Source organism: Thunnus albacares, chromosome 21, assembly GCF_914725855.1.
Source record: "Thunnus albacares chromosome 21, fThuAlb1.1, whole genome shotgun sequence".
Taxonomy (NCBI): Eukaryota; Metazoa; Chordata; class Actinopteri; order Scombriformes; family Scombridae; genus Thunnus; species Thunnus albacares.
In genome coordinates, this window is record NC_058126.1 from 15,478,608 (window position 1) to 15,505,561 (window position 26,954).

Here is a 26,954-nt window from a genome sequence, read left to right on the forward strand (position 1 = left end):
TAGTTATACATTTGTATTCAACACTTGAAGATAAAGGGTGATGGGAAAACATTCTTTTAATTTCATCAAAGACCCCTCAAAAAAGTGTTATGGAGTTTGTTTTTATGTGCCATCTGTCTGTGTTCTGTTCCCCTAGACAGATCCATGTTTAATTAAACAGAAGGAGACCATACACACACACACACACACACACACACACACACACACACATTGCAGACCAAACGCCCCGAGACCTTAAAATAAATGTGTTAGATGTCGGTGCATGTATGTATGAGTGTACGTTCATATTTACCTGTCAGGATTGATGTTGCTGCAGCCACCTGTGGTCAGCTCCAGGCGTTTGCCAGACATTAATTGACAGTGGTAGGGTAACATCTGCTTGGTGTTTTACAGAGATGTCAGGCAGAGAATTTGCAAGAATTACTAATACTTACTTTTAGAACAGTGCACCGGTAGATGGTTAACACTCCCAACATGCTGTAAAGTGAATCACTGAGCAAAAAATCTATTCAGTTATTTATTTTTTGTGATTCTCTATTGATCGCTGAAGTACAATTTTCTACGCTTATATCCATTCCACAGGGAGCTCACAGAACAACGATTCAGAATAGCACAAGTGAAACTAGTTGGGATTCAGGTCAAGGACACCTTAATTTAACCACAAGTGTCTCTACTCACTATGCGACCCCTGAAAACAAAATGTTGCTACATTCATGATTAAAAGAACAGACTCTTGGATTTATTTCCCTCAAACCTGCCCTAATGTGGCCCTGTGTGTGTCATTGCCTTCAGCCTCAGCAGTCTTATCATCAGGGAAGTATTTAGTCCCGAGGTGCTCTGCGCCTCATTTTGCTGATGCAAAAGGGCACATGACTGCAACTTCATCAGTCTGAACCCCGGTCCACGCGGCGCTGCTTCATCTCTCTCGTTTCACTGTATCTGCATTACAGGTTTGAATCCTCAGAGGAGCTTGCAAAGTCTGGGCTGGAAATAAATATGCATGGTGCGCGATGCTCTGGTGGCCCAACGCCAATGTACAGTACCACGAGTACATTACTTAGCCCCATCTTTACCTCTGTGATGACTCAAAGGCTTTGCTAAACAAGAGGAAATGTGTTCAGTCAGTCAACCTTGGATAAAAAGTCATTTTTTTCAAAACAATGAAGCACTTAGTCATTATCCATTAAGGGTAGGTATTCTGAAAAAGAGGTTTGATACAAAAAAAAAACATTTGAAAGATAAATTATAGTTTTTCTAAAAGAAAATAATTCCCTAATTGAACACTTTTAAAGAAGTTCACATTCCAAGTTGAATAACATACTGTATATAAATGCTGACTGAGTTCAACTTGTTCATAATCATAAGAGACAGAAAAAGAAAGATTCATTTTCTTTTCATTATTCATGGTGCTACAGTTAGTTTTCAGGGCTCATTCTCAAATTTCTAGAAGCAGTGATTTACAGAAAAAAAATATTCACAGACACCTACATATTGGCCATAATGCATCAAAGCAAATATGTAGTCTTGGCCCTGGATTTTTATTCTGTGGCTACTTTTTGGTGTTTATGTTTCAGTGTGTTCATCACAGCGTACTTATCTTTCTGTCAATCATATGACACTCACAGGGAGAGATGAACATCTCCTCCATGAAATAATTTAAAAATGTGTGTGTTGTGAAATTTAATATCACATCCATGTCTTTTTACATTGTGCATATTTTATAGCCACCAGGTCACCTACATTAAGGCATTACAAACTATGCCAAATGTGTAAATTTTAAAAAATCCACTTTCATAATTTCTGCATACATCGTAAAATAACTTTAACTAGATCAAACCAAAATTAAATGAGCTACATCTCTACAGTAAATGGCACCCTGGTATTTTACTTTAATGGAAGACGGCTTATTTCAGAGATGTTCCGTCTTCAAGAAGATATCACTCACCTTGGCATTTCCTACTTTATACAGTAAAGTACATCAAATATCAAATCTCACTTCCGCGGATCAAAAAGGACCATTGTTCTCCTCTGAACTGCACATCTTGACTCTTTCTCCGTGAGTTAAATAAGTCAAATATGAGCCATGCAGAACTGAGGACGCACAGAGCTGCTTAATGATATTGAGAGCTGTTCTATTTACCTGCAAGGAGTTCAGTTGTGCAGCCAGGCTATGAAATGAAAGTTAAGTACCCGGTGTTTGTGTAGGCACACTGATGTGTGAACACACTTGTGTGTGTGTGTGTGTTTGTATTGTTCAGAGTGCTCACTGAGTGTTAGTGTATGTGTGCGTGCGTGTGTGCACTGTTGTGTAGCCAGGAGACCTGCTCCTGGCCGACAGCAGGCTTCATTATAGAGTCAGAGTGGTGGGGAGACAAAGAGAGAGAGAAGACTGTGTTTGACAAAGTGTGTTTTGGTCGACGCTACTAATTGAACTGATGTGTCACAGAGACTTGAGGAACATTAGGCCTCCGTCTCCGTGGACTCGACCACAATAGATAAAGATGTAGGCACTGGGGAGGATTAGTCACTCTCACATCTCACATCTGTGGCGACTCACTTAAACGTCAGTGTACAAGTGTGTATATGTAGGCATCATAATATACATCAACGCACATGCTTTCCTCTCCTCGCACTCCTTCTCTCCCACACACACATACACAGCTCTCCCAGTCCAATTAGAAGTATAATGAGTGTAATGATGGTAGGAGGCTGGAGAGGCACGACTCCTTATTATTCACCTCCCAAAGCTGGCCAGACACCACACACAGCCTTTTGTACCTTACATACATACACACATTCTCTCCCCTTCACACACACACACACAAAGAAGTAAAGACATGCAGTATACTTCACTCTCCACTCCCCATACGTATATTCTTCAATAAAAATAAGCAGCGAGTCTGAGGACACCCAGACACTATGCTGACACATACACACTCCCTCTCTTTCTTTTTTTGCCCTTCTTCCTCCTCAACGTGTATCCCCTCAGCCTATAACACCTGAAAAATAAGCAGAAAGGTCTGTGGATGGAGACAGAATGAGATAGGAACTGCCTGAATCCATAACTCAGTCATGCATAAACTTATAAACATGCACCCACACGCCCACACACAAATCAGTGCCCAAGTGCCAGCCTAAAGTCAAACTTTCACTCAGTAGTCAACTTGGCACATGAGTACACAGTCTTGCACATACAGTACACAAACAGCCCGATCACCACATCTATACTGACCAACCGGGCAGCTTGTTCGCGCGAGGCAGTAAAGATGCTATCACGCCTCCTCCCGGCCCAGCTCTCCTGAGCTCCAGCCAGAAACACATTACAGCGTTGGCCGTCTCCGAGCAGCTGCCTGTTAAAGGTGTTGCACAGCATAAAATCACCGCTCTCCATTTGCCCGTAATGCATATCACCATTCTCGCCAGGGGGAGCATGGATATGAGTTGAAATCAGCAAACTAATTGAATCCAATTTTGCGTTCCACATGCCACTTGTCACATTCAACTGATTTCCACCATGTGCTCACTTTCGGTTAATTTCTCAGAAATTGAGATGTGAGTGTGGCTGAGTGAGAAATGCAGGAAATGTATCTTGGTTTTTGTTGGGTTTTTATTGGTTTTTTTGGGGGGGCGTTGTAGCTTTATCACTTTGCTTTATTAGCTCACCATATCAGCTGGAGAGAATGAGATGAAACACAGAAAGAGCTAATTTTGATCACCTTGTTTTGCCTAAATGTATGAAGAGCGCAATTAATCACAGTTTTAATCCAAATTCCTTCTTATTTTTCATTCAGACAGGCACATTTACATTTACACATTTACGAACATGTAATGTATGCCTAAGATGACCTATTTGCTGCTCAGGCACAGAGAATATCATTTGAGTGGAGTTATTTAATTTGTGTGTGTGTGTCTGTGTGTGTGTGTTCATGTGTGCGTGCGTGTGTGTGTGTGTTGGATTTATGAGATTTTATGGGCAAAGCTGTACTGATGTTTATTTCACATCCTCGGGTCCATTTTCAATATTTTGAATGCATTATTCAAAACATGTTATAAAAATTGCCACTCTAAGAGCAGCAGGGACTGTTTTTGTTTTTGTTATTATGCTAGATTTTGTATTCACATGCATAGCTACTATAACAAAGTTCTTTTTTTTGGCAGTAAAAGACAATAAACTGCCCATTCTCTTTCAACAGTTGTTATTGGAGGTAATATTGTCAGCAGTGGGAGTTTTCAACCTGTTCTGCACATCATTGACTCCCAGGAGACACAGAGTCGATACTGGGGACCACTACTGTATCTTCATGGCGTTGCGTCTTATTCTCGCTTATATTTATGGTGATTAGCTTGGATAGCAGTATAATTATTCATATTATTTCACTACTTTTATTACATTTTCAATAATTTTCAATATAAGTATACTCCACATAGACCATTCTCACAAACAGTCCTCAACACACACCCACACATAAATACATATAAGAACAGCAGCATAATTATATAAAGTGGCTAATTTAACATTTGGCTATGGGACAGCAGTTGATAATTTGCCTTTTGGCTGACCCTGGTGCATTTACAGTGATGTTGATCAATGTGCATTGCCCTTATAAAAAAACACATAGATAAATAGATAAAACAGCGGAGAGAACAACAGTAGAATTTTTCTTCACACTATTACTAATTCCAATTTTGTGATTGCCACAAAAGTTTCACAGACCCCTCCCTGCAACTCTTCCACAGACCATAACGTCAGTGGTTCCCAACCTTTTTGGCTTATGACCCTTTAAAATTACCTAATGTCTACTTGTCATCCCACATCATGGGTCATGACCTCAACGTGGATGCAAGTTTTGAGTATTTCAACCAAATTAGTCATCTTCCCCTCCATAATCCTGTCATTTGAAGGATTTTAATGTATCCAGTATTTCACAAAAAGCAAAAATTAGAGAAAGATCATAAAAATGATTTCTTACCCCTGAGATTTTTCTTGAGACCTCAGGTTGGCAACTATTGCTTAAAGGTCTACAGCAAAAATATGAAAGTAACATTCAAGTGCATGGACATTCATACAAGGACATTTTTAGTCAATGCGACATCTTTATGACATATACATTGATCATAATGCTGTAAGCTACATATACCTTAGCTTTAGTTGATGTTGATGCCTTCAGAGACATTGAATGAGGTTTAGCTTTAAACCCAGTAATTATCTCCTTAGCCCTCTGCATCTCCACTAATCCTCTGAGAGTACAGGGAGAAACGCTCACCAGACAAGCCTCATTAAATATTTACTGTGTTTGGCCACCATCAACAACTCACACAACAAACACTCACAGATCGTTTGCCTTTTTCCCCCCTATTCATGCCATTTGTTGCTTTTTTTTTGTCGCTGTAGGCAGCAGCGAGACGCTGAGGTGGACTCTTTTCCCCCTTCTTCCTCTTTGTTATTGGCTGATAATCACAGATTGCCGGCTGGTCTGTGATGCGTGATAATGTTAAATATTAATGTCTGGAGATGATTACTGCGCTAGATGGGGAGAGGCAGGAAGTGCGGTGGAGGTGACACCCTCATTCATCACGGGGCCCTAACAGAATCTAAATCCTCCCAGTGTTTTTAACCTTGGTACCCCGGGGAAGAGAGGCAGAGAGAGAGTGAAGGGAGAGGAGGAGAGAGGAGGAAATAGAAACAAAGGTGGATGGGGAGAGACAGAGAGAGATGAAACAGAGATACGGAGGGAAAGAGGAACAAGGGGAGGGAGAAAGAGAGCTGATAAAAAGCGAGTTATGAACAACAAGGTGATGGAAGAAATATAAAGATAGATGGATGGATAGTGGGACTAAGAAAGAGCATAAAAGGTGAAGTAAGATGGTGAAAAATAGACCCGTATACTGTATAACGTATAGTGCTCCTCTCCTCAGCTGACCTGTCAGCGTATCCCATGTGACAGGCTGATGGATATGCAGAAAGGAACTCTTATCTTATTTTGTCAAGGTCTGGCAGTCACTCAAGGCCTATTCAGCATAAATAAACAAGTAGCGAGGAAAATGGCAGCCATCTCACCTTCTCTTCTTTGAGTTACTGTGTCATTTACTCCAGACGTATCACTACCTCCACCTCCTTATTTATTTAGCCAGGCACAAAAGGAGACTGGACTGCCTATTACCCACCTATTATCTCCTTGAATCTCATCATCAAATATAGCACTATAGAAAGCAAAATATTTCTCAACCATGAGTCCAAATAGAAGATGGCTGAGGGAAGTAGAGGCCAAATATATACTCATAGCACTTCTGAATGAGACTCACATATCATCCTGTTCGAGCTTCAGTGCTGTGTTTTTCATTTTTACTGCCCAGCTCACAAAGCCAGATGTAGATGGGAGAAAGAGTTGCCATTATTGCCTTCTCTTTTTTTTTCTTTCCCCTCCACTTCTCCGCCTCTTTCTCTATCAACTTCTCCAGGTCCCTGCCATCACCCCTCCTCCCTTTCCTCCCCCTTCTCCCTCCAACCCTCCATCCTTTCCCCTTGGTTATAAATTAAACTTGATCAATGACCTTTTCTGCCTGGCTTGTTTGCCTCTTGCCATGTTCAGCAAGTGGTCTAATGGGAATGTATCCTTAGTCAGTGTGTGCCTGCAGAATGGCAGGCTAGATTGGGCCAGGCAAAAAGGGTTTGGGTTGGTTGGTGACAGGTATTTTGATGGATGAAGGCTACTAGATTTAGCAACATAAACCAGCCAGAAATGGAATCAAGTGGCTTTCAAGGATGAACAACGATGAAAGCTTTGAAAAGACAGTTTATTTCCTCATAAAATAAGCTGTTTAATATCATATTAGTCACTCTGCTGAGAATTTCAAAAGCCATTGTCCTGTGCATTATTATGCTTGGGAAATACACTAGAAATTTCTGTCTGAGTGTGTCATGCTTAATTATTGCTTTAATGATGTGTGATTATCTCTTCCTTGCCAGACAGGGCAAAATCACCTGCTTGAAAACGTGCTTGCCACAACCAAAAGCTCAACGTTAAGTGCAGTAAAAAAAATTTCGTCTCTGTGACTGCAGGAGTACCAGTCGTGCAACACCCTACCATGTCCTGACCTAAAGAAGACCACGCCCTGGACTCCGTGGACACCTGTCAACATCTCAGACAACGGCGGGCACTACGAACAGCGCTTCCGCTACACTTGCAAGGCTCGCATCCCAGACCCCAGCCTGCTAGAAGTAGGCAGGCAGAGGATCGAGATGCGCTACTGCTCCAGTGACGGCTCCACCGGCTGCTCCACTGACGGTGAGTGAAGAGTGGGAGAGACAGATGGTTTCTATCCAGTTATCTCAGCCTCTGGATGTTTCAGTGTTATCTCCCTCCAACTGGCTTGCTGCGCCTCTGCAGGCTAGTTATTGGCCTCCTCGCCTCAAGCCCTCCTTTCTCTCTGTGTGTCTGTTGTTCATTAGATCTTCTCTTTCCTTGTGTTCTGTCTTGCCTTCTCTCATTTTCAAACTTTGCCTCTCTCTGTCCTGCGAAAGTTAACAGAGTGCTGTCTTAATCAGCTCTTGTGTTTACGGTCCCGTGGTTCTCGACTTTATCAGCGGATCAAAGCGTCAGACGTGTTAATGAACTTCCAATCCACGAAGCCAATCAGCAGTTTACAACTAATTTTAGAACTCCCATGCAATCTTTCACACACACACACAAACACAAATCCGCAAACACACACATACAGATGAATGCACACAGTTCAATTATAGGCACACAAACACACTCTCTTTATCCATCATCCCAGCTATTCCCTTTTGTCTGAGTTGGTACACCACACAGTCTCAGTCAGCCACGCCCCTGGTGAATTAAACGCTGTAAACGTTTGTACAAGCAGGCTGCTAATTGACAAGTTGTTTATGTTGTCAAGTGGAGGGATACATATTAGAGGGCAGGCAGGCTGGCACCACACCACAGTAAAGAGGCTTCAGATACAGATGCAGCAGTTAAGTTTGTTTATGGTATTGCTCACAGCCTCAGAGGGAAAAGCAGGTTTTTTAAGAGTTTGGAGTTAGCGCCTTGCTAGGCTGCGGCAACCTCCCATCGCTTTGAGTTCATGTATGTCTCTGGGTGGTCTGTTGCTACACTACTCACATGCCACATACTGCAGAAATCACTGGGGTTATCCCTAATGTACACTATCATGAGTTTTCTCTCTTTTGATCCATCTCTTCCTCCTTATTTCTGATTATTAGTCTCCATCTGTCCTCTGATGCTTGTCGCTGGTACAAGTTGTTCTCTTCACACTTTGAAGCAGACGCTTAAATGTTCCTGAAGGGTTTTAAATGAGCGCTGGCAAGCAAAGGGAAAACCTGACTTCAGACTCAAAGCCTTAAGAGGAGTGACAGGCACACATCCAAGACATTAGCCAACAAAGACATGAGCTTTAATAGGTCTGCATTGTTTCTGATTAGCAGGAGGAAGTAACAGATACAATGTGTTTCATTAGAGGTTGTCACCAGAAACCCAATGTCAGATTAGTTTCAGTGTTAATTACACCAATTGAAAAGCGAAGGCTGTGGGTTCGGCAGTCACTTTTGGAAATGTGTCAGTCAGAGTCGGAGGATGTGAGCAGCCTATAGGCTACAGCAGACAGATGGTGATGTATGAGCTGTGGAGCACAAGTTTCAAATCCCCTCAACAACCGGTGTTTTGTCAAATCTGTCATCAGGAAAAATGGGAAACACTGTTGACTCAGTTTATTAAGGTGAAAATTATCTTCTAGCATTTGGAGCCCCTGTTTTTTAGAAGGGAGGTTATAATTTCTCTTTTAATAGAGAGAGACTTCATTATATACCCTGTGCCAAAGATTATCAGCATCAGTGATCTGTCAAGATGCTATTGCACTTTATATTCCACTTATATCGGCGTTTTAACTAGATAATTAATTAATATCACTGCAGGCTATATTGCTGGCCTAATATTGCCTCAAAGCATTGGCGGTGCCTTGTGAATTAAACAGAGTGATTTTATATGAAATCAAATATATTTTGTATATTTTTTCCCTATTCGCTTCTTCTAAATGATCAGTCAAACAAATTTCTTTTCAACATCAAAACTGGTTTACTCAGAGATATGGTTCTTCTTCTCATCAAACGCTTAACCGTGCATGTTTTAGGGGAAAAAACTTCAGTGTGGAATTTGAAACAATTTCTTCATCCATGGGGAAAAAAAAGACTTCAGTTGTACTGTGCAGCTTGAGTGAAAGCAAGACCTATTGAGGTGTACGTGGCCTCTGTGTGCTACTCTCCTCTCCTCCCGCGTTGATTGTTCATCTTCAGACTTCAATATGATTCACTTCTCCAAGGAGTCTTAAGTCATAACTGTCGAAAAAGAGGATGGACTCCAGTGATCCACTTCTTCATTTCAACCATTATCAAACTTGCCATCCATCTGCAGAGCACCGGTGTGTGTACTTGTGGGTGTGTGTGTGTGTGGGTGGGTAGACATGCATGCATGTGTGCAAGTCTTTTGGGTTGGATATGTGCGCTTGTATGTATGTTAGTGTAGGTGTGTGCGTGCATGACATGTCCTCCTCCCACCGTCCACCTCTCATAGATGCATGGGGTGCCTGAGCCCCGGGGACAGCACTTAACTTTTCTTTAAGCAAGAGGCCATTGCAGGATAATTACCGTCACAGTGGTGGTGTGTATTGATGTCCACAACTGGGGCAAAGGACGCTGCGATCCCTCCGAGATGATGAGCACCCGAAAGGAATGGCGTGTCACCTGATAAAGATTTACTATTTGCATCAGGCGGGTTAGTATCGATTAGAGCTCTCCGCAAAACCGGGGCTTTTCTTGCTAGAGCTGTTATAAAACAGGTTGCCATTATGTGTGTTTGTATGCATTTGTCTGCATGCTTTTGCTTACATCTCAACAACATCCAACAAATCAGTGAGGTAAAATATGCATAGAGATTATGTATGCTAATAAAAATAGATGCTCCTTTTAAACAGATTAATAGGAGTGTCTTTAGCAGTCAGGGATAGAGTGTTTCAAGGGAATTTACCAGCCAGAAATGTCCTTGCTTTTGTGTTCTCATTTGAAGCCAACACATGAACTTTGAAAGAACTTTCTCACTGACGTCACTTCCCTGCTACTAAATAAAAAGCCCAGCCAGTTTTCTGAGATCTTCTCCATCTCCCTGCGTTCGGGCAGAATGTCATCATGTTTGTAGCTTTGAGCGTCAGAGCTATCAGATGTAGTACCTGACATTTGACGATTTGGATCATATTCAGAGATACGGCGTGTGTTATTGACACATACCTGGAAGTCTTGTCTGTGATGCGCAGATACGGAGAATTAATCCTCTGTCAATGGAGAGAAGAAATTGATGTTTGAGATATGCTAGCGACTTTCCCAACCTCTCGCCAGCTTCCTGCAAGTCTCGCTGTCTCTCATATTAAGATCTCTATCTGTCTTTATTATGAGGGATTGATTATGAATATATGATTTAACCAAGCATTTACAATGAGCTTTTAAATAACATAATGAGTTGTTTCGTATCAGTGATTGTAGCTTAATGATAGCAATGTGTTAATTATTTAAGATCTGTAGTGATTTAAAGACCTCTCGTCATGTACGCCCAGTGATTAGTCTTGCAGCTTTTGTAGCCATTTTTCCTCTTTATCACATATCACGTGCCTGAATGAAGCCAAACATTTGATAATTTGCATTACTGCCTGTATAGACATATATTTTTAAATGTTCATGTAGTAAAATCCTATGGGCAATTTAATAAAACATGCCTTTTCTTTTCCTGCCAATTATGTGACTCTTCTCTTCACTCTATACTTACAATAATACAGTACTTCTTCATATATAATTTATGCTTAATGCATAACTTATGGGCGGTTTACACAAGGCGATTGGTTTTTGCATATTCTTCATCCCACACACTGTCCTCTTCACCTATATGGCAGCACAGTGTAGCAACTTAGCATCCCAGAGGTTCAGTGTCTTGCTCAAAGAGACACCAGCAGCATAAATTTAATCATAGATGCAACTGAGCATTCAGGAAGCCGAACCCGCCTTAGTCACTGTCTAATTCCCATGTGGCATATATGCTGTTTACAGTGATAACAGTAACAGATTTACCACTCATAATTCTTTAGCATTTTTAAAAATAAATTATTCCTTTATAACCAGGCTTCTCATTCAACCCAGTCACGGTTCATTTTGCTGGCTAAAAGGATGCTGGCTAATATTAGTACTGGTAGCTAACTGGCCAATTAAGCTCCATTAATTCGTTAAAAAGGCTGATATTTCAAGCAGACAGGTTTTAAAACAAGAATCCTGTAAAGAGGTCTTGATGGCTACTTTCATGACAATGTGCTAAAAGACACATTATCAGGAATGTGTTGGTTGAATGTGTTGGATAGTTGGTTTCATAACCAGTTGATGATCCATGGGAGACAAGGAAATAAAGATACAGTTGTTTTTCTTGTATTACAGTGTAAAGCTAGTTATTCTAATATTTATAATAGCGAAAATGTACAATCAGACTGTTACAGTATTTTGGTCTAACAAAACTCTGTTGGACTAATTAGCTTTTCAAAAAGTTTACACACACTATGTCGTGCTACTGGATTGTAAACTTCCCCATATCCAATGAAGAGGAGAGAGCTGCTAATGTTAGCCTTAACTCTGCTAGCATCCAGGGCCAACTGCCATGCATTGGGTAAATATTACACAGATGTGCTAGTTATGAACTGGGCTTTTATGCTTTTACATAACCCACAAAACTAATGTAGTTAGATAATACTATAATGTGCTCCTTGGCATCCTTGGTTACCATTTGGAAGCTAGTAGCCAGACATGCCAATGACTGCAGTTTACATTAGAGCAGTGTAACTCATTACTTACACTTTTACTCTTAAGTCTTGGAGACTACACTCCAGAACTACCCATAGTAGCTTTTTCAGAACAACCCAAAATAGGATCGTAAATTGCCGCTTCCCAAAACTGTTACAAATCACTGTTAAATAATTATGTTTTATGGGGTGACAACACTGTGGTTAAGGCCTGGTTAGGTTTAGGCACAAAAAACACCTGGTTAGGGTTAGGAAAAGATCATGGTTTGGGATAAAATTATCACATGAAATGTAGTTAATACTTCCTTAAATTTACACAACGTCGTCATGTCAACAGTGACATATACAAATGTCCCGAATCGCAGTTGAAAATGGAAATGATGTCATCTGAACTGCGTCAGTTCCTCAGATCATAATTACTATGGTCACTAGATGACGTAACGTAACTATAGGTTGTTTTTGCTGGCTGAATTTAGAACTATACTGTCATGTTTTTTTCTTGTGAGGACAGGCTGCTCTCACTGAGCCCCATGTATAATACACTGCTTCGGAAGTAGAGAAATCCACAGCTTGACTGGTCTGATGTGCCTAGTCACAGTTGCTAAGCTATGACTGGACAATTGCTGTTTCAAGGAAGAGGTTTAGCAAACAGTCAATTGCTAACCAGCTTTCAAACCAGCAACCTGTCTGTCATTAGTCAGTCTCTACCTAAATAAACTTCTAAGTTATTAGTCACTCTTGCTATATGAAGCCACGGAACAGCACACTGCACCAACAGACAATTTAAATGGTGATTTCTGTGAAGCCATATATCTATGAAAGAGATATGCCCACATGATTTAATCAACTAGTGTAGTGCCTGTTCAGAAGGGGCCAATTGCTTGGCCTCTGGTATTGCTGCTTCAACGCATATAAAAATTGTTAATGTGAGGTGTGACTGAGTATATACACCAACAACATGAAAGATACTAACAATTTATTATACATAGATGTTAAGTACTATAAGTGAATCTTTTGTCATTTCAAGTATAATGAGGGCTGTATTTAAAAATGATATACAGCTTTTATATAGCGCTTTTGAAAAAATGTGCATCCTAAAATAAAGTGGATCGATCACGTTGGGCTCTTGGATTGTTTATTTTCTGTGGCTTCAGTTGGGATCATTTGAGTGGGTATATTTGCTGAAAAGATTTGTTCTTATATGAGATATAATGGTTTTGAACTGTTCGTGGGAAGTAGCTTAAGAGTCTGTCCATTCTTGATTGAAAGCTGTGTTTATGCTGTCTACTTTTCATTTTTTAGAGCATGCCATGTGAAAAAACTTTTCTCAAGCTGAGCTGATACTAAAAGGTGAAAACACTGCAGACCACTGACTGGTCAGTCATTTGTCTCATTCAGGGGCTTTCTGTTTCAGAGAAAGCTTCCCACCGTTCCCTCACACTGTGTATGTGTGTGTGTGTATGTGTGTGTGTCTGTGTGTCTCTGTGTCTGTGTGAATGTATGCTTGTGTTGTGTGTGTCTAGGTCACTGTCCCTCAGCTTGTGGCATGTTGAAACATATTGGGCAGCAAGATATGCCAAAATTTTTAATTTTGAGAGGTCATTAAACTCTTTGAAATCTGAAATTACAGAGTTCAACTGTTAAAGTAAATGTTCCACATTTCATTGAATGTTTTCTCTCTCTCTCTCTCTCTCTCTCTCTCTCTCTCTCTCTCTCTCTCTCTCTCTCTCTCTCTCTCCAGCCGCCGTGTTTGAAACAAAGCATTCACACATATGGAAAAAACAACACAGATTTGTCCTGTTGTTCTTTGTATTTACTGCATTAGTTGATGTAATGAATGAATGAAAAGGAGAAATGCAGAGGAGGGAAATGAAACAAAGAGCGTCTATCTCCACCACTAAATCATCTGTTGAGTGTTTGATGGTTGTTTATTTGTGTTTTAGAACGTAACCACTGTGAAACAATCAGAAAATAACATTGTATTTCTGTCATTCACAGGCTTTTTCTCTCTCAGAGAAAGCTTTTCACCGTTGTCTCTCCTCACCAGCGCTTTTTTAAAATGAGTGTGGAATTCAACAACAAAGCCTAATGTTTAACCTTATCAAATCAAGAGAGGTGTCGTCCCCTCATATCTCTCATGGCAGGGTTTTACCACTCTGATCATAATATGCAGCCCCACGCCGCTGCTGCAGACCAGAGCTGCTCGCTGATCGCTTGTTTATTCGAAATTTATTAATATTGATTGTGTCTTGTATCCAAATTGCACCATATTTAACGCTGCACTTCCTTAGATCCCCAGCAATGCACCTGCTATGTGTGAAGTAGATCAGATGAATGGTTCTCGAGATTTGCGAAGGACATACATACTGACAGAGATTTCTTCCTTTAGTAGAGAGACATCTCTACATAATAAGAAAGAGTCAAAAGTTTAGTCAGGCTAGTTTTATGAATCGGGCTTATAAAAGCATTGAAATCAGGCATTCATCCCAGGGTTTCTTTTTATTTGCATCTCACAAATATTGAAGTTGACACACTGAAGGAAAAGAAAGCACGCCACAGTAAGATGAAAAACATTTCTGAAGAAGGTTGTGAGTTTGTAATTTTGCTAGCCTGTGTCGGTGAGTGATGGCTTCATTTTTTCCCAGGGAGAAATGGTAGCGTGTCAGCAGGCTGATGTGTTTCACTTCAGCTGATCTGGTATCAAGGCCAGGGCCTTCTCATCGGCGACAGATTAGTTTCTCCTGCACAGATGTCATGAACAGACACTGAGTAGACACAGGACAGTGCTGAGGGACGCCTCTGACGGATGACAACCATTCCAGTATCCTTATTGTCTTTCTGTTTCTCTGCCTCACTCTCAATCCCCACAGTCAGCACTCTCTTTGTCTGTGCCTGTTTATCAAGAAAGAAACAGAACTAGTTGAGCTAACGTGAGCACAGTGTTTATTCAAGTTATACAACACATGTCTTGTGCCTGAGGTGCATTCTTCTAGTGGAAATTGCTACAAAAATGGATGAATGATTTTTGTGGATATTCGGTCATTAAGAGGTTGGCATGTACTCCCTATCTTTTGCATTCTGAGCACTGCATTATCACACATCATATATTTTAACAACGGGAATTCAACTGGAAATGTATAACAGTGTTTAGCAACAGAGTATGACTTATGTAATTAGACTCCGTCAGCATGAAGTATCTTCATAAAATAAAGGCCCATGATGACAGGAGATAGAACAGGGTCTCCCTGGAGATTGACGCTGGTGATGGAGTGAAGTCAGTAAGTGGAAAATGGAAGCTCTCAGCTGAATCTTCCGGACCAATCTGGAGACGGTGGTGCTGAGGGGGATGGGTGGGCTGTACAATAGTAAGTTTTTAACAGCAGCACCCAACAGTGGAATGATTGATGAAGTGTAGGCAGAAAGACGATTGGCTAATTCTGATGATTTAAGAATTTGTGACTGACAGAAACTCTGACAGCATGGCAACGGAGAAGTGACAGATAAGTTTGGACAGGTTAGAAATAGCTGAGATTCCTCAACAGAGTAATGAAGGCAAGACATGATCTGAAGGGATCCTACATAGTGAACTTTTGCCAAATCTTCATTAATAGTGGGTATACACAGCAAGGGTGTAGTTTTATTTGGAAAAAAAAAACAGCTGAAAACAGGTGAATAAATGTCAGGAGCAAACTGACTGAAGGCCAGCAGATGAATATCAGCTCAAACAAAGAGCAAGTTTCATTCACCACAAAAATAACAAAGCACTAATATCTCATATTTTGGCTAAAGTTTCCAGCAAAGTTAACTTTGAATTGCTGAATCTTCAGTCTTCACTTCAGGAGTCAAGGAGTCTGCAGAAATGCAGACAGCACCACTCCGCCATCGCAACCCTCATTGTGGTCGGAGGGGGGATTCAATGCTGCCTTCAAGTGCTCCTCATAAACTCTAGGTGTACTCCTGCTTTACTCAGAGTCTGTATTTTTGACGGTATTGAAAATCATACCTTCAGGTTTTCTAAATACTTTGTAATGTACCGTAATACCGTGATACTAATTGTGATATTGCTGCATATCTTGTAGTACAGAAGCTCTCACTAAGTTGTTGATGACTCCCCTTATATGTCTCTCTGTTATGCCTCAGTTAAGTACATAACCCATGCCCTCTCTCAGATTACTACCAGATGGAGACGACAACCCTATGATTGCATTTGTCCTTGACACCAAATTTGCAGGGCACTGTTGTAGTTCCTATTTCACCTTTGCTCCCAATATGGCACACATAGAGCGGCACAGATTTTAGTGACATGGAGTCAACAATTTAGCAAGCCAGAGTAGGCGAAGATAAAAACAACACTGGCTGTCGGGAAAAATGTACTCACAGAGTCACTCCTTGCCCAACATGGCTACATGAAATTATGACTCTGAGCTCTTGAAAACATTTTAACAGGAGGTTTTGACAGCACCTTCTAATCAGGTTTCAGCAATAAAGATTGCACACACAAGAAGTTTCTAGTCTCACACGTTCTGACTTAGTGATAAGCTTGTCTTCGCTTGTCAGCCCTGACATTGGTTCACTTTCCGCTTTGTTGCTTGTTTTGACCAATCAGACTGGATGCTACCTCAGAGTGGAGAGCAGTGCTGCGGTACTTCAAATTGCCAGGGAGAAGGAAATGGCTGTTTCTTTGATGGATGCAAGTTTTTTTTAGGTAGAAAAAAATCAATCCTGTTTGTACTGTTTGTTGGCAATTTCAGGTTGTTGGAGTTGCTTTTGAAAGCACCTACAATTACGACAGACCCACCACGACAGCCTGCAGTACCAGCTGGTATTTGGTGTTACCTGTGATTGTATTGGCAAGTGAGATAAATGGATAGAAAATGGTCTTGACCCTCTTGATATTTGCCTTTTTCTGCTGTGTTCACTTAAGCAAAAAGTCAGGCATGAGAGCTTATGTGCAAGTGCTCCAAGCTCAAGTTCAGTCACAGCCAATTTATATCTTCTATCACAAGTGTATTGCATATTTAAGCTGATTTACTACCAAGTCCATATAATTTACATTGTTGCCTACACTTTTCTAAAGCTCACCTTAAACTAAATTCCCACCTTTCAATCAGCTGCTGGTTTCAGTTGTTTTCACTACAGTATAAAAAAAAAATCAACTAAGAGACTTGAATCCTACATGCAAACGGTAATACATCACAGTAAACATTTATTTACCACAATTTTCATGTCAAAGTTGTGTTATTGTTGCAGGGACCATTTTAACACTGTCTTTGGTGATGCATTCATGGGCAAATTGACAATCAGAAGCTATCAGAAAACTGTCAGAAAATCAAACTCACTTGATAAACAACAAGCAAACATGCATATTGTTAAAAGAATAGCATGAGTCGAAAATGTTGCTGTTTGGCAGCTGACTGAAATTGTCAAATGTTGGCAGTGATGGAAACTATTCTGTATGTGATTTGAAGCTAATGGTCTGGAAGCGCAACCGTGAACTTGAGTTTCACCTACTAGAAATCAATTTTAACATGAAACCCTGCAAATGTCAGAAAAAATATGTCTCAAGCCAACAGTAGGTCTCTCAGTACAGACACAGTCCAGTAAATCTCACTGTAGTCAAACCTACTGTATAAGTGGGTTATGACTATGTTTTAGTAGAGGACGCCACACTCTGAAAGAGTAGGTCGGGTCTTTAATCCTCCTTTAAAAATGTGTCACATTCACAAGCCTTCACAAGCCTTGCCTCAAGTGAATTCACAAAACATGTACTCATATCAGGCTAGCGTGTATATCCATGTTCTCGTGTACTTGTGTGTGTTCTCATGTATGTCTTTGTTTCTGTAGATGTGCTCTGATCCATCATGCTCTTCAGTTGCAGGGTTTTAATTGTGCCCTTAGAAACTTTTAATTGGATCTTCCATGAGAATTCCCCCCTGGAGGGTAGTTGGGTCTACTATTTCCTGGCAGACCTTAGGACAGCTCAGGGAATACTGTCATATCGTACAACTGTACGCAACCAGAGCCCCTCTTTTTATGGTTTCATGTAGCATGACATAAGAAAACACAGGCATACATTTGTATGTACAGACACACACACACTGAAGAAAATCGGTTCCCCCACAGGGAAACACTGCTGAACTGGAAAGTAGAGGAGGAGGAGGAGGAGGGAGGAAGAGTAATGGGGAGTAAATATGCTGTTCAGAATCTAGGACAGGGTGGAGGAAGTACTCCTCCTCTACTCTCTCTCAGTGTGGTCCAGTGTTTTTCTGGTGTTGATAAAACTTTGTTCACACGTGATAGTGCATCTCTCCTCCCTCTTCAAGGTTTCAGATTTTTCCACCTCTCTGTCTCTGACATGTCTGTCTTGAAGCAGACTTGTCTCTCTGGTTTGCGGATGTCAACTCATCTCCATCTCTGCCTCTGTCTGTCTCTTTCTTTCCTCCTGATTTGCCCTCATTCCTCCCACTTCTTTGACTGAGTGCCTTTGCAGTTGCCTATACAGTACATTAGATTGCACAGTATTGCGTGTCTGTGTGGCCTCCAAATCCCTCTTCCTCCTTTTCCCACACATACATACTGTCTGTCTCACACACATACACACACATAGAAGTTCATAAGTTTGTTTACAGTATATTTTGCCTTTAAGCAGGGTATGAGGTTGAGCAAAGGGAGGGAGGGAACTTTTTTATGTCCTAGTTTTTTTGGAGTGGGGACTATTTGATGTTGCACTGTGTCCTTTGTCTCAGCTCAGCTCATCAGGAGAGCGAGGATTAATTCTCTCCGGCCGTGTGTGGTTCTTCTGCGGATCGATAGATCCAGTCGCTACCTATTTGAGAGGGAGAGCACCACGCTGTTTGTTTTGGCGACGGGAGGGAGCCCCTGTGAAGTAGCATTAACAATACACACAGTACATCAGAGCAGTCACAGGCCAATGATTGAGCAAGCAGAGAGAGCAAAGTGCTGTGTGTGGGTACTATGCTTATGTTAGTGTTATTTTAAGTGTAAATTTTTGTATTTGTACATACCTGTACTGGGGTGTGTGTGGGTCGCAAGTCTCCTCTTGGCTTTTTTTTTTAAATAAAAAAGAGCATATTTGCATTTATATTGTGAAAAATGACCAGAAAAGAAAAAAAAATGTTTTTGTTTTTCAGAATGACAAATGAACAGTAGAATGTTAGTCCACTGTGTGTCCAGATGACTAAAAGGCTCTTGTAATGTGTGCGTACATGTTTGCTTGTATGAGAGGGATGATTATGAAGCACTCCATTTCCTTTAGAGCTGAGCAGCAATCCAGTCTCTTGGGCTAAAGAGGGCTTGATAAAGAGTACGGGTCACAGTGGCAGGCGGGATTGTTCGTGCCACTGTCTGCTCAGAATCGATAAAGAGCGGGGGCCTCGACGGGCCTGTCAGCACTCACGCCAGCTTGATGCTGGGGTTAGGCGGCCTGTGCACTGCCAAGGTTGGCCATAGTTATGAGGAGGTCGAGGATTTGCGCTAGGTAAACACACTGTCCTCTCCCTGAGAATACAAAGCAGCCATGCCACGGTAACTGTCAGTGAAAAGAGCACGCTGACAAAACAACGAGGCCAGGTTGGAGGACAGAGAGAGAGAGTGTGAGAAAGAAACAAAAAGCAAGAGAAGGTTAATGGGAAAGATAGACAGAGGGGAAGAGAAGGGATACAAGAAGCAGTGAGAAAAACAGATGAGGTAGAGATAATAAAAACGATAAATCAAGAGATTAAAAGGAGAATCAGACAAAAAAGGAAGGTTGCTGTGGCACGGTCCAATGGCAAAGTCTCAGGATCCAGATGTGCTTCTATTGTGTGTTTCAACCCTCTCCTTTAAAGAGATCAAGAAAGAGAGCAAGAAAGAGCAGGGTGACGCAAAGCAGAGGCAGCACAGACTAAAAATGAAGACTTCCATTGTTATCTGAAAAAGTAGACAATAGTTTTGTTTGCTGAATGAGTGAATCATCAGAGAAGTGCTTGGACAGTTTCTGTAATTTCATTGGAGGTGATTATTTTTCACTCAAACAGATGAGTTCAGTCTTTTCATTCAAAAAGGCCAGAAGCTTTTCTTCCTCTCTCATTCTGCTCTCTGTGTCTCACCACAAGGCACATTTCCACGGCGCTGATTAATGCATGCAGTAATTATAGTTTAATAGAAATTACAGTTTCATATTTCATTAGGAATCCTCTATTCAACTCATTCCAGATGAGAGTACACAGATTAGTCAACTGATGTTGTTTGATGAGCGAGCGCGTCTGCATGTTGACAGGACACACTCGGCTCTCACTGAATCCATCTTTAGAAAATGACAAGAGATCTGTGAAGAATTAAATGATGGATTACATTTGTGCAGCTGATTTCTGACGCCATCAATGTTGTATCCATCCATCTGTCTGTCGACTGTATTTATCTATCTTGTGCTTGACTTTCTTGAGTGAATTTCTCATGTTGGTTCTTTATACTCTTTTTTGCTTTGTAGCAGTATTAGTAGTGCAATACTTCAAATAAAAACACTGAAGTAAGGGTTCTGCTCTAGTGCACAAACAACTAGCACATCCATGCTAACAGCTCTGTGAGGCTACATGCCAAGGTCAGCATGATGTTTAGCAGGTATAATGTTTACCATGTCCACTATCTTAGATTGCGTGTTAGCACACTAACGTTTGCTAATTAGCAATAAAAACAAAGCCTCTGGGGATCATGAAAGTTGGCGACTAAAATGGTCTTGAATGGACAAATTGGCCTTTATGTTTATATATTTCTGAGACATCAGTATAATTTCAGATATGATTTAGTAAACAGACTAAACCTAATATTGACAGCATCTATGAGTCTCTATGCTGCATGCATGTGGTGCTCTAAAAGTTGATTTTTTTTTGAGGAAATCTGTGCTTTACAGCAAAAAATAACTTAATGACAACAGGAAACAAGAGGTAGGTGCTGTTCTTTCAGCACAAATCAAGCTAAAGCTTTTAAAGTATCTCCCTGCGGCTCAAGTAAAGGCACAGTCACTATTATCAAGAGCTGTTATTGACTCTTGCCCCTCTTCTTGCTCTTCAAATCCACACAGTGATGCCAGGAAGGGAGGATAAGTATCATCCACTTTCTTACAGAAAACTACAAGGTTTACAGGAAAAGTTGTCTTAATGCTGAGAAAAACTAACAAAACCACATGTGTGAGATACAGCAGTTGTTTTGATAAGGTCTCTTTTTATTTACATCATCTATGCTCTCTAAATCCAACAGGTGAGGTGCTTCGTCTCGGAAGGATCTCAGGCCACACAGTAAACGGCGGCTGGTCATCCTGGAGTTCCTGGTCCCAGTGCAGCAGAGACTGCAGCCGGGGAATCCGTAGCAGAAAGAGGACCTGTAGCAACCCAGAGCCCAAGTACGGAGGTCAGACCTGCCTGGGGCCAGCACAGGAGTACCAGGAGTGTAACATCACCCCTTGTCCAGGTAAGAGGCGCACACATGTATCGTATACACATACTACATGCCAGCTTTAGTGGCAAAGACACACATACACAAACAACATCACGGGCATATTAAGCAGGGGACACACAGAGATAAAAACACACACAATATCAGGAGTCAATTACTAAGCCAGCTCTGTTTTTCTCTCACACACAGATAAATACACACTATTCATACTCGGGCCATGTTTTTCCCCTTGATTAATGGATAAGGAATTATAGTGACAAAATGACTTACCAAATCATTGGGAACCACAAAAGAAATCAGTTGTAGATAAGAGGTATGACGAGGACCCCAATTTACACCAGGAATCAAAGAGACAATCCCTGTGGCGCTCCAGTATGTAATTACATTGCTGGGTAATTATGCTGCCAGCTATGGGAGGCCTTATTCTGTTGTGAAAAACCCTGAGACAATACATTTTCAACACTCCTCTAGCGGAAAACGGCAAGAGGAAGCTTTCTAATTAAAAGAGTACTCTGTCTGACAAGGGAAGTAAGCTGTCTAAATGGAAATCCAGTGTTTAGTTTGGCATAAGGCACACCTGGTATCCAGCACAGACTCCAAGCAGACAAGCAGGACGTCGTCTCAGATGATTATTAATCAAGCCCCCCGGAGAAGGTTGCTTGGGTATCTCGCTAAAAGCCTGGATCTTCACATCGTCTTCAACACCCGTGATCTGTCTTCATAACTGCTGCCACGCAGTAAGCAAGCAAAAGAGACAAGAGAGTTAACGACCATTGATACTATTTTTACAGCCTGTTAATTCATTCAGCGCAAGTGCACGCCATTGAACTCCCACCGGCTCGAACGCAGTCGCTAATAGGGTGAGCTGTTATCAGCTCCATGCTCAGATGAAGACTTTGGATGGATCCAAGAGCATAATATTTGCTGTATCCAGGGAAGCTCTGCCTCTATGGTCGCCGCAAGTGTTCCCCTAGAGTAAAATGTCGAGTGAATGGTCTTTTATTATGCTGTGCCACATCCCTATGCTAATACATGTAATACACCTATCCAGAGATGTTGACTGTAATAATACCACAGCTACAGTATGTTGATGAACAACTCTGCACTCTTGTCCCCCAAAGAAACAGATTTAACCTAGCTTGAGTAGCAATATATTTATATACAATCCATGATGAATACTAATGCATGCTCAATTAGCACCCCTCTGAAAGTGAGATATTATTTTGAGGCAGGCTGATTGTGCCAGTAGACCAATTGTAATCCTCCTATGGCTAATCCAGTTCTTTTTAAATACTTTAGTGCACTGTGAAGGAGAAGGAGAGGAAAGGTGTTATGCCTACCATCCATCTGGTTTGGAAACAAATGAATCCGTGTTTTTCTTGCGTCTACGCCTGAGATGAGACGATCCGTCATCGAGGGCCAGGAATCGACTTCCGTGTCACTTTGTGATAGAGAAATTACACTGAGATGACAAAAAGCATCGGCAACTTCAATTACCTGCACAGTGCTGCCAGCCATCCGCAGGTCTTTAAAAGCAATTCTCAAGTGGTTCCGAAAAGGGAATTTCTCTCTGCCACAATGAAGTGGGGTTTTATCCAGATGACTGGCAGAGTATTTACCTCTGTTGTGATTCATGGCCAAAGATTGCCCCATTTTAATGCTCTTTTTCCTCCCCCCCACCTCATCTCCATCTCTCCCTCTATCCATCTATTTATGTCTTCTTTGTGTATGTTTGTGCAGATGCTGTCATGAATTTTCACGTTTTTAACTATGTGATGTTTGCCACTTGGCACCACATGAAGGGAGGAACAACAACGCATATTGCAATGGTTCATTTATCTTTATTAATCACAGGGGAAGCTGTTGAATTGGGGGGGTAGGGGGGGGTCAGGGGTTTGCTGTAACAGCTGGATGAAGCACACTTTCTGTCACTTCAAAACACTCTCTTTCACACACACACAAACATACATATTCAAATTGCTTCATATTCCTGCGTCACGCATCGCTGTTTGAGATGGCTCGGAATGACTTCCAATCACTTGTTGTTCGGAGTAAATTGTCTTTTGAAATGACCTGGAACTGAAATCCGAGAAAACAAGAAACTGTGTAATTTAGCAACTATTTTCTGTTGTCCTCCATCAATTACACAAGTAAAATTGTTTATTCTTATATAATAACTCAGTTTTTAAAATAATTTCAGCATTAACACAAGCATGTTGATAGTGAAATCTGCCTTTACATGACAATGTGAAGAATCAGCTGCATAATGGATTGAAATGTTGTTTGGTTTAGTGGATGGCAGCTGGTCATGCTGGTCTTCATGGTCCAAGTGCTCGGTGACGTGTGGAGGAGGACACTACATGAGGACGCGAACCTGCAGCAACCCCCCACCAGCTTACGGAGGGGACATATGCCTGGGCCTGCACACTGAAGAAGCACTGTGCAATACACAGCCCTGTCCAGGTACACACACACACACACACACATACACACACCTCAGTGATAAGTAGCTTAGGGCCCTTACGCGGCCACCAATCCATCACAGGTTCATTGCTTATTTTCTTTAGTCTCTCCCGGCTCCTCTGAGGGCACTCATGCGTGACTAATATGCAGCTGACAGCACAGACAAATTCATACAGTACCGTGCACACACACAGACACACACGCATATACAGACACACACATATGGACACTCTGGACAGGTTGTGAGATATACTGTCATTTCTGTTTCCAGAGAGTTGGTCCAGCTGGTCGGAGTGGTCCCACTGTGACTCCAACGGGGCCCAGCTGCGTGTGCGTCACTGTGATGTCCTGTTTCCCACTGGAAATCAGTGCTCAGGAAATACCAGCGAGACCAGGCCATGCTCCCCTGACTCCAATTTTATACCAGGTAATCACACACACACACTTATATTGCAGTCTTTTTGGGAACACACAAGCTTCTTTTCTTTAGTAATGTCTTGGGCATTCATGCATGACTTAACACACAACTTTGAGCACACATACACACATTCGGCACCACCCGCCACCGTATGCCCACAGCGGTAATTCAGTTAATTTTTCAAGAATCCTGTGATAATGAAGTACATTATTGATCCATTGAAAGGGCTCGTCTCGGGTCAGAGGTCAGGTTCAGTGACAAGGCAGCACTTTTGGGGATTAGTGTCTTGCTCAAGGACTCCTGAGTGCGGCAGGTGATTACATGGGAGCGTGTACCCGGGTGCTACGCTTACACCTACTCATTCCTACAACCCTGCTGCTGTATTACTTTCATTATGAGCTCAGAGTTTTATCAGGTCATGCAAAAAGCACTTACAGCAGCAGTTTCACTTTTTGCAAATGTTGGAAAGAAATGAAGAAATGTCTCCTGGTTAATGTTTTCTGTACCCGGTCAATGAGGCTTAAGCTTTTTGTTTTTTTCTACACAAAAATCCGGCATCTATGTTTTAGCAATGATCTTATCTTTAAAACAGAAACCTCTCTATTGCAGTGTTAATGTTAAATGTTAAATGTTAAAGTTAAACATTTTGAGATATGCCTACTTCTTTCTTTTTCTTCTCTGTCTTGTGTTAGGTTAGAAGATTGATATGACTTTCATATCTGTCTATTAAATATTAAGCTGGTGCCAGGAGCCGGTACACTTAGCTTAGCAAAAAAACTGGAAACAGGAGAAAACAGCTAGCTTCGCTCAGTCCAAAAGATTAGACAATCCTGGTACCAGTGACATACAAAGCTAACTGTACAAAAAACAAAGTGTAAAAACATCAATTTGCCATTTTTTGAGAGATTATGTGCCAGACTATTTGCCAGCTAAGAAAAAGTCTGGCACACCTCACAACTGCCCTAAAAATAAAATTTCGTCATTTTTAAACTTTGGATTTTGCACTGATCAATTAAATTACATACAATGTATTTAATTGTGGATCTGGTTACTTTTGAACAGAGCCAGGCTAGCTGTTTCCCCTTGAGTGGTGTTTGTGCTAAGCTAAGCTAACAGTTTCTTCATATGTACCGTACAGGCAAGGGAGTGGTATCAATCTCCTCATCTAATTCTCTGCAAGAAAGCATTTAAGTGTAAGATAAACTGTATTGATGCAATACTGCGAAATTAAATGATTACACAAAAATACACTTTTGAAAGACACAAAGTTCAGAAAGTCCTAATAAAACCCAAATATACGCATGCACACACACATATATCCCACACACACAACATTAGTATTGATATCTGCTTAGACAGGCATCTCCTTATTGAAAGCCAGTAAAGCGAGACCGAAGAGCATTGATCTGTGCTACAACGAGATCAGCAAAGCAACTCCCCCCTTTAACGAAGAATGCTTGTATTATTCACACTGTTTGACTGGGAATACTCCAACTACTATTAAATGTTTAAATATATTTGGCTAAAAGTTTTTAAAAAATGTAGCTCAACTATTAATTCAACATTCCTGGGCAGAATCTTTAAACTTAAGGAATCATTAATCATTAGATAGAATAAACATTTGATTGAAACATAGATTTATGTAACCTTTCTGTATTAATTAGCAGGGATTACCCATTTTCCTTTCCTATACCTTATTATCCATCCCCCTTAATAGGAGAGGTAGTTCATTAAGGTTCATTAGCAACGTCTTGTACTTCATTTCTTTTAATGAGAGCTGATACTTTTCATAAACCAATCCAGGTGCCACAGCCATGATTAGCTAGTGGAGTTTTTATGATAATCTGTTTCATATTGAGTACAGCTTTCACTTCACATTCACCTTCAAGGGTACAATTTGTCACGCTAACAGGAGTGTGTTTGTACGGCTTTTGGCCCTAATTCTGCTGTTTCTTCTTTCTTTGTCAGAAGTCTCGATTGCACGCTCCAGTCAGGAGGAGAGGCGCTGTGGAGGTAATTTATGTGTGTGTGTGTGTGTGTGTGTGTGTGTTTGTGTGTGTGTTTGTGTGTGTGTGTGTGTGTGTGTGTGTGTGCGCAAGAAATAGAGGGAAAGAAAGATGCGGGGAGGGGAGGGGGGGGTGAAAACACTTGGCATTACACATACATAGTGTCTTAGGCAATAAGCTAGCTTTTCTTTTCTGCTTGGCAGTGTATAAATCCAGCTGTAAACACACCCAAGACACATTAAAGAAAAATGGTGATCCAATAATATCTGGTGGTAGTCTGAGATGCTTTGTATTTTTTCGAAAATGCATCACTCTTTTCAAGCTATAAATGTCAGCTCTCATTTTAAAATATTGTCATCTGAAGTGCAGTGTGGAAGCGTCTCAGCAAATGTTGCTGTCTATTATATACAGTAAGTAGTGCTGCTGATGGTTTATCTCAACTTTCATTGGCTTAGGATATACTGTACAGTAAAACCCAGAGGACTTTGTTCCACAGTTACAGCAGAGTTTGAGTGAATGGATAAAATGACTTTTAACAGTGTTTACTTACTACACAGCTGCAACGATCCAGGTATAAAACTGCTCTGAGTTGATGAAAATGCTCATAGACTCCTCCAAGTTGCCTTCAAGTGGTTCTTTGGGCTCACAGCAATAAGCTACATGAGGAGAAATGAGGCCTTTGGGACCTTTTTGTCCTGAGTTTTGCCTCACAGACGGGCTACAGGCTGCTTTAACCATCTCATTTAGCTTGAAGGAGGCTGCTGTAAGTG

At 41.2% G+C, this 26,954-nt stretch overlaps 1 protein-coding gene across 1 annotated transcript in view; it reads left to right on the forward strand.

Annotated features, from left to right (window-relative positions):
- sema5a (sema domain, seven thrombospondin repeats (type 1 and type 1-like), transmembrane domain (TM) and short cytoplasmic domain, (semaphorin) 5A) overlaps positions 1 to 26,954 on the forward strand; it is a 124,064-nt gene that overhangs the window by 92,487 nt on the left and 4,623 nt on the right. Inside the window, exons 16-20 of the mRNA XM_044340182.1 lie at positions 7,061 to 7,286; positions 21,103 to 21,312; positions 23,590 to 23,760; positions 24,032 to 24,187; positions 26,147 to 26,191. Coding sequence (XP_044196117.1) covers positions 7,061 to 7,286; positions 21,103 to 21,312; positions 23,590 to 23,760; positions 24,032 to 24,187; positions 26,147 to 26,191 — 808 coding nt within the window. The remainder of the gene's footprint in view (positions 1 to 7,060; positions 7,287 to 21,102; positions 21,313 to 23,589; positions 23,761 to 24,031; positions 24,188 to 26,146; positions 26,192 to 26,954) is intronic.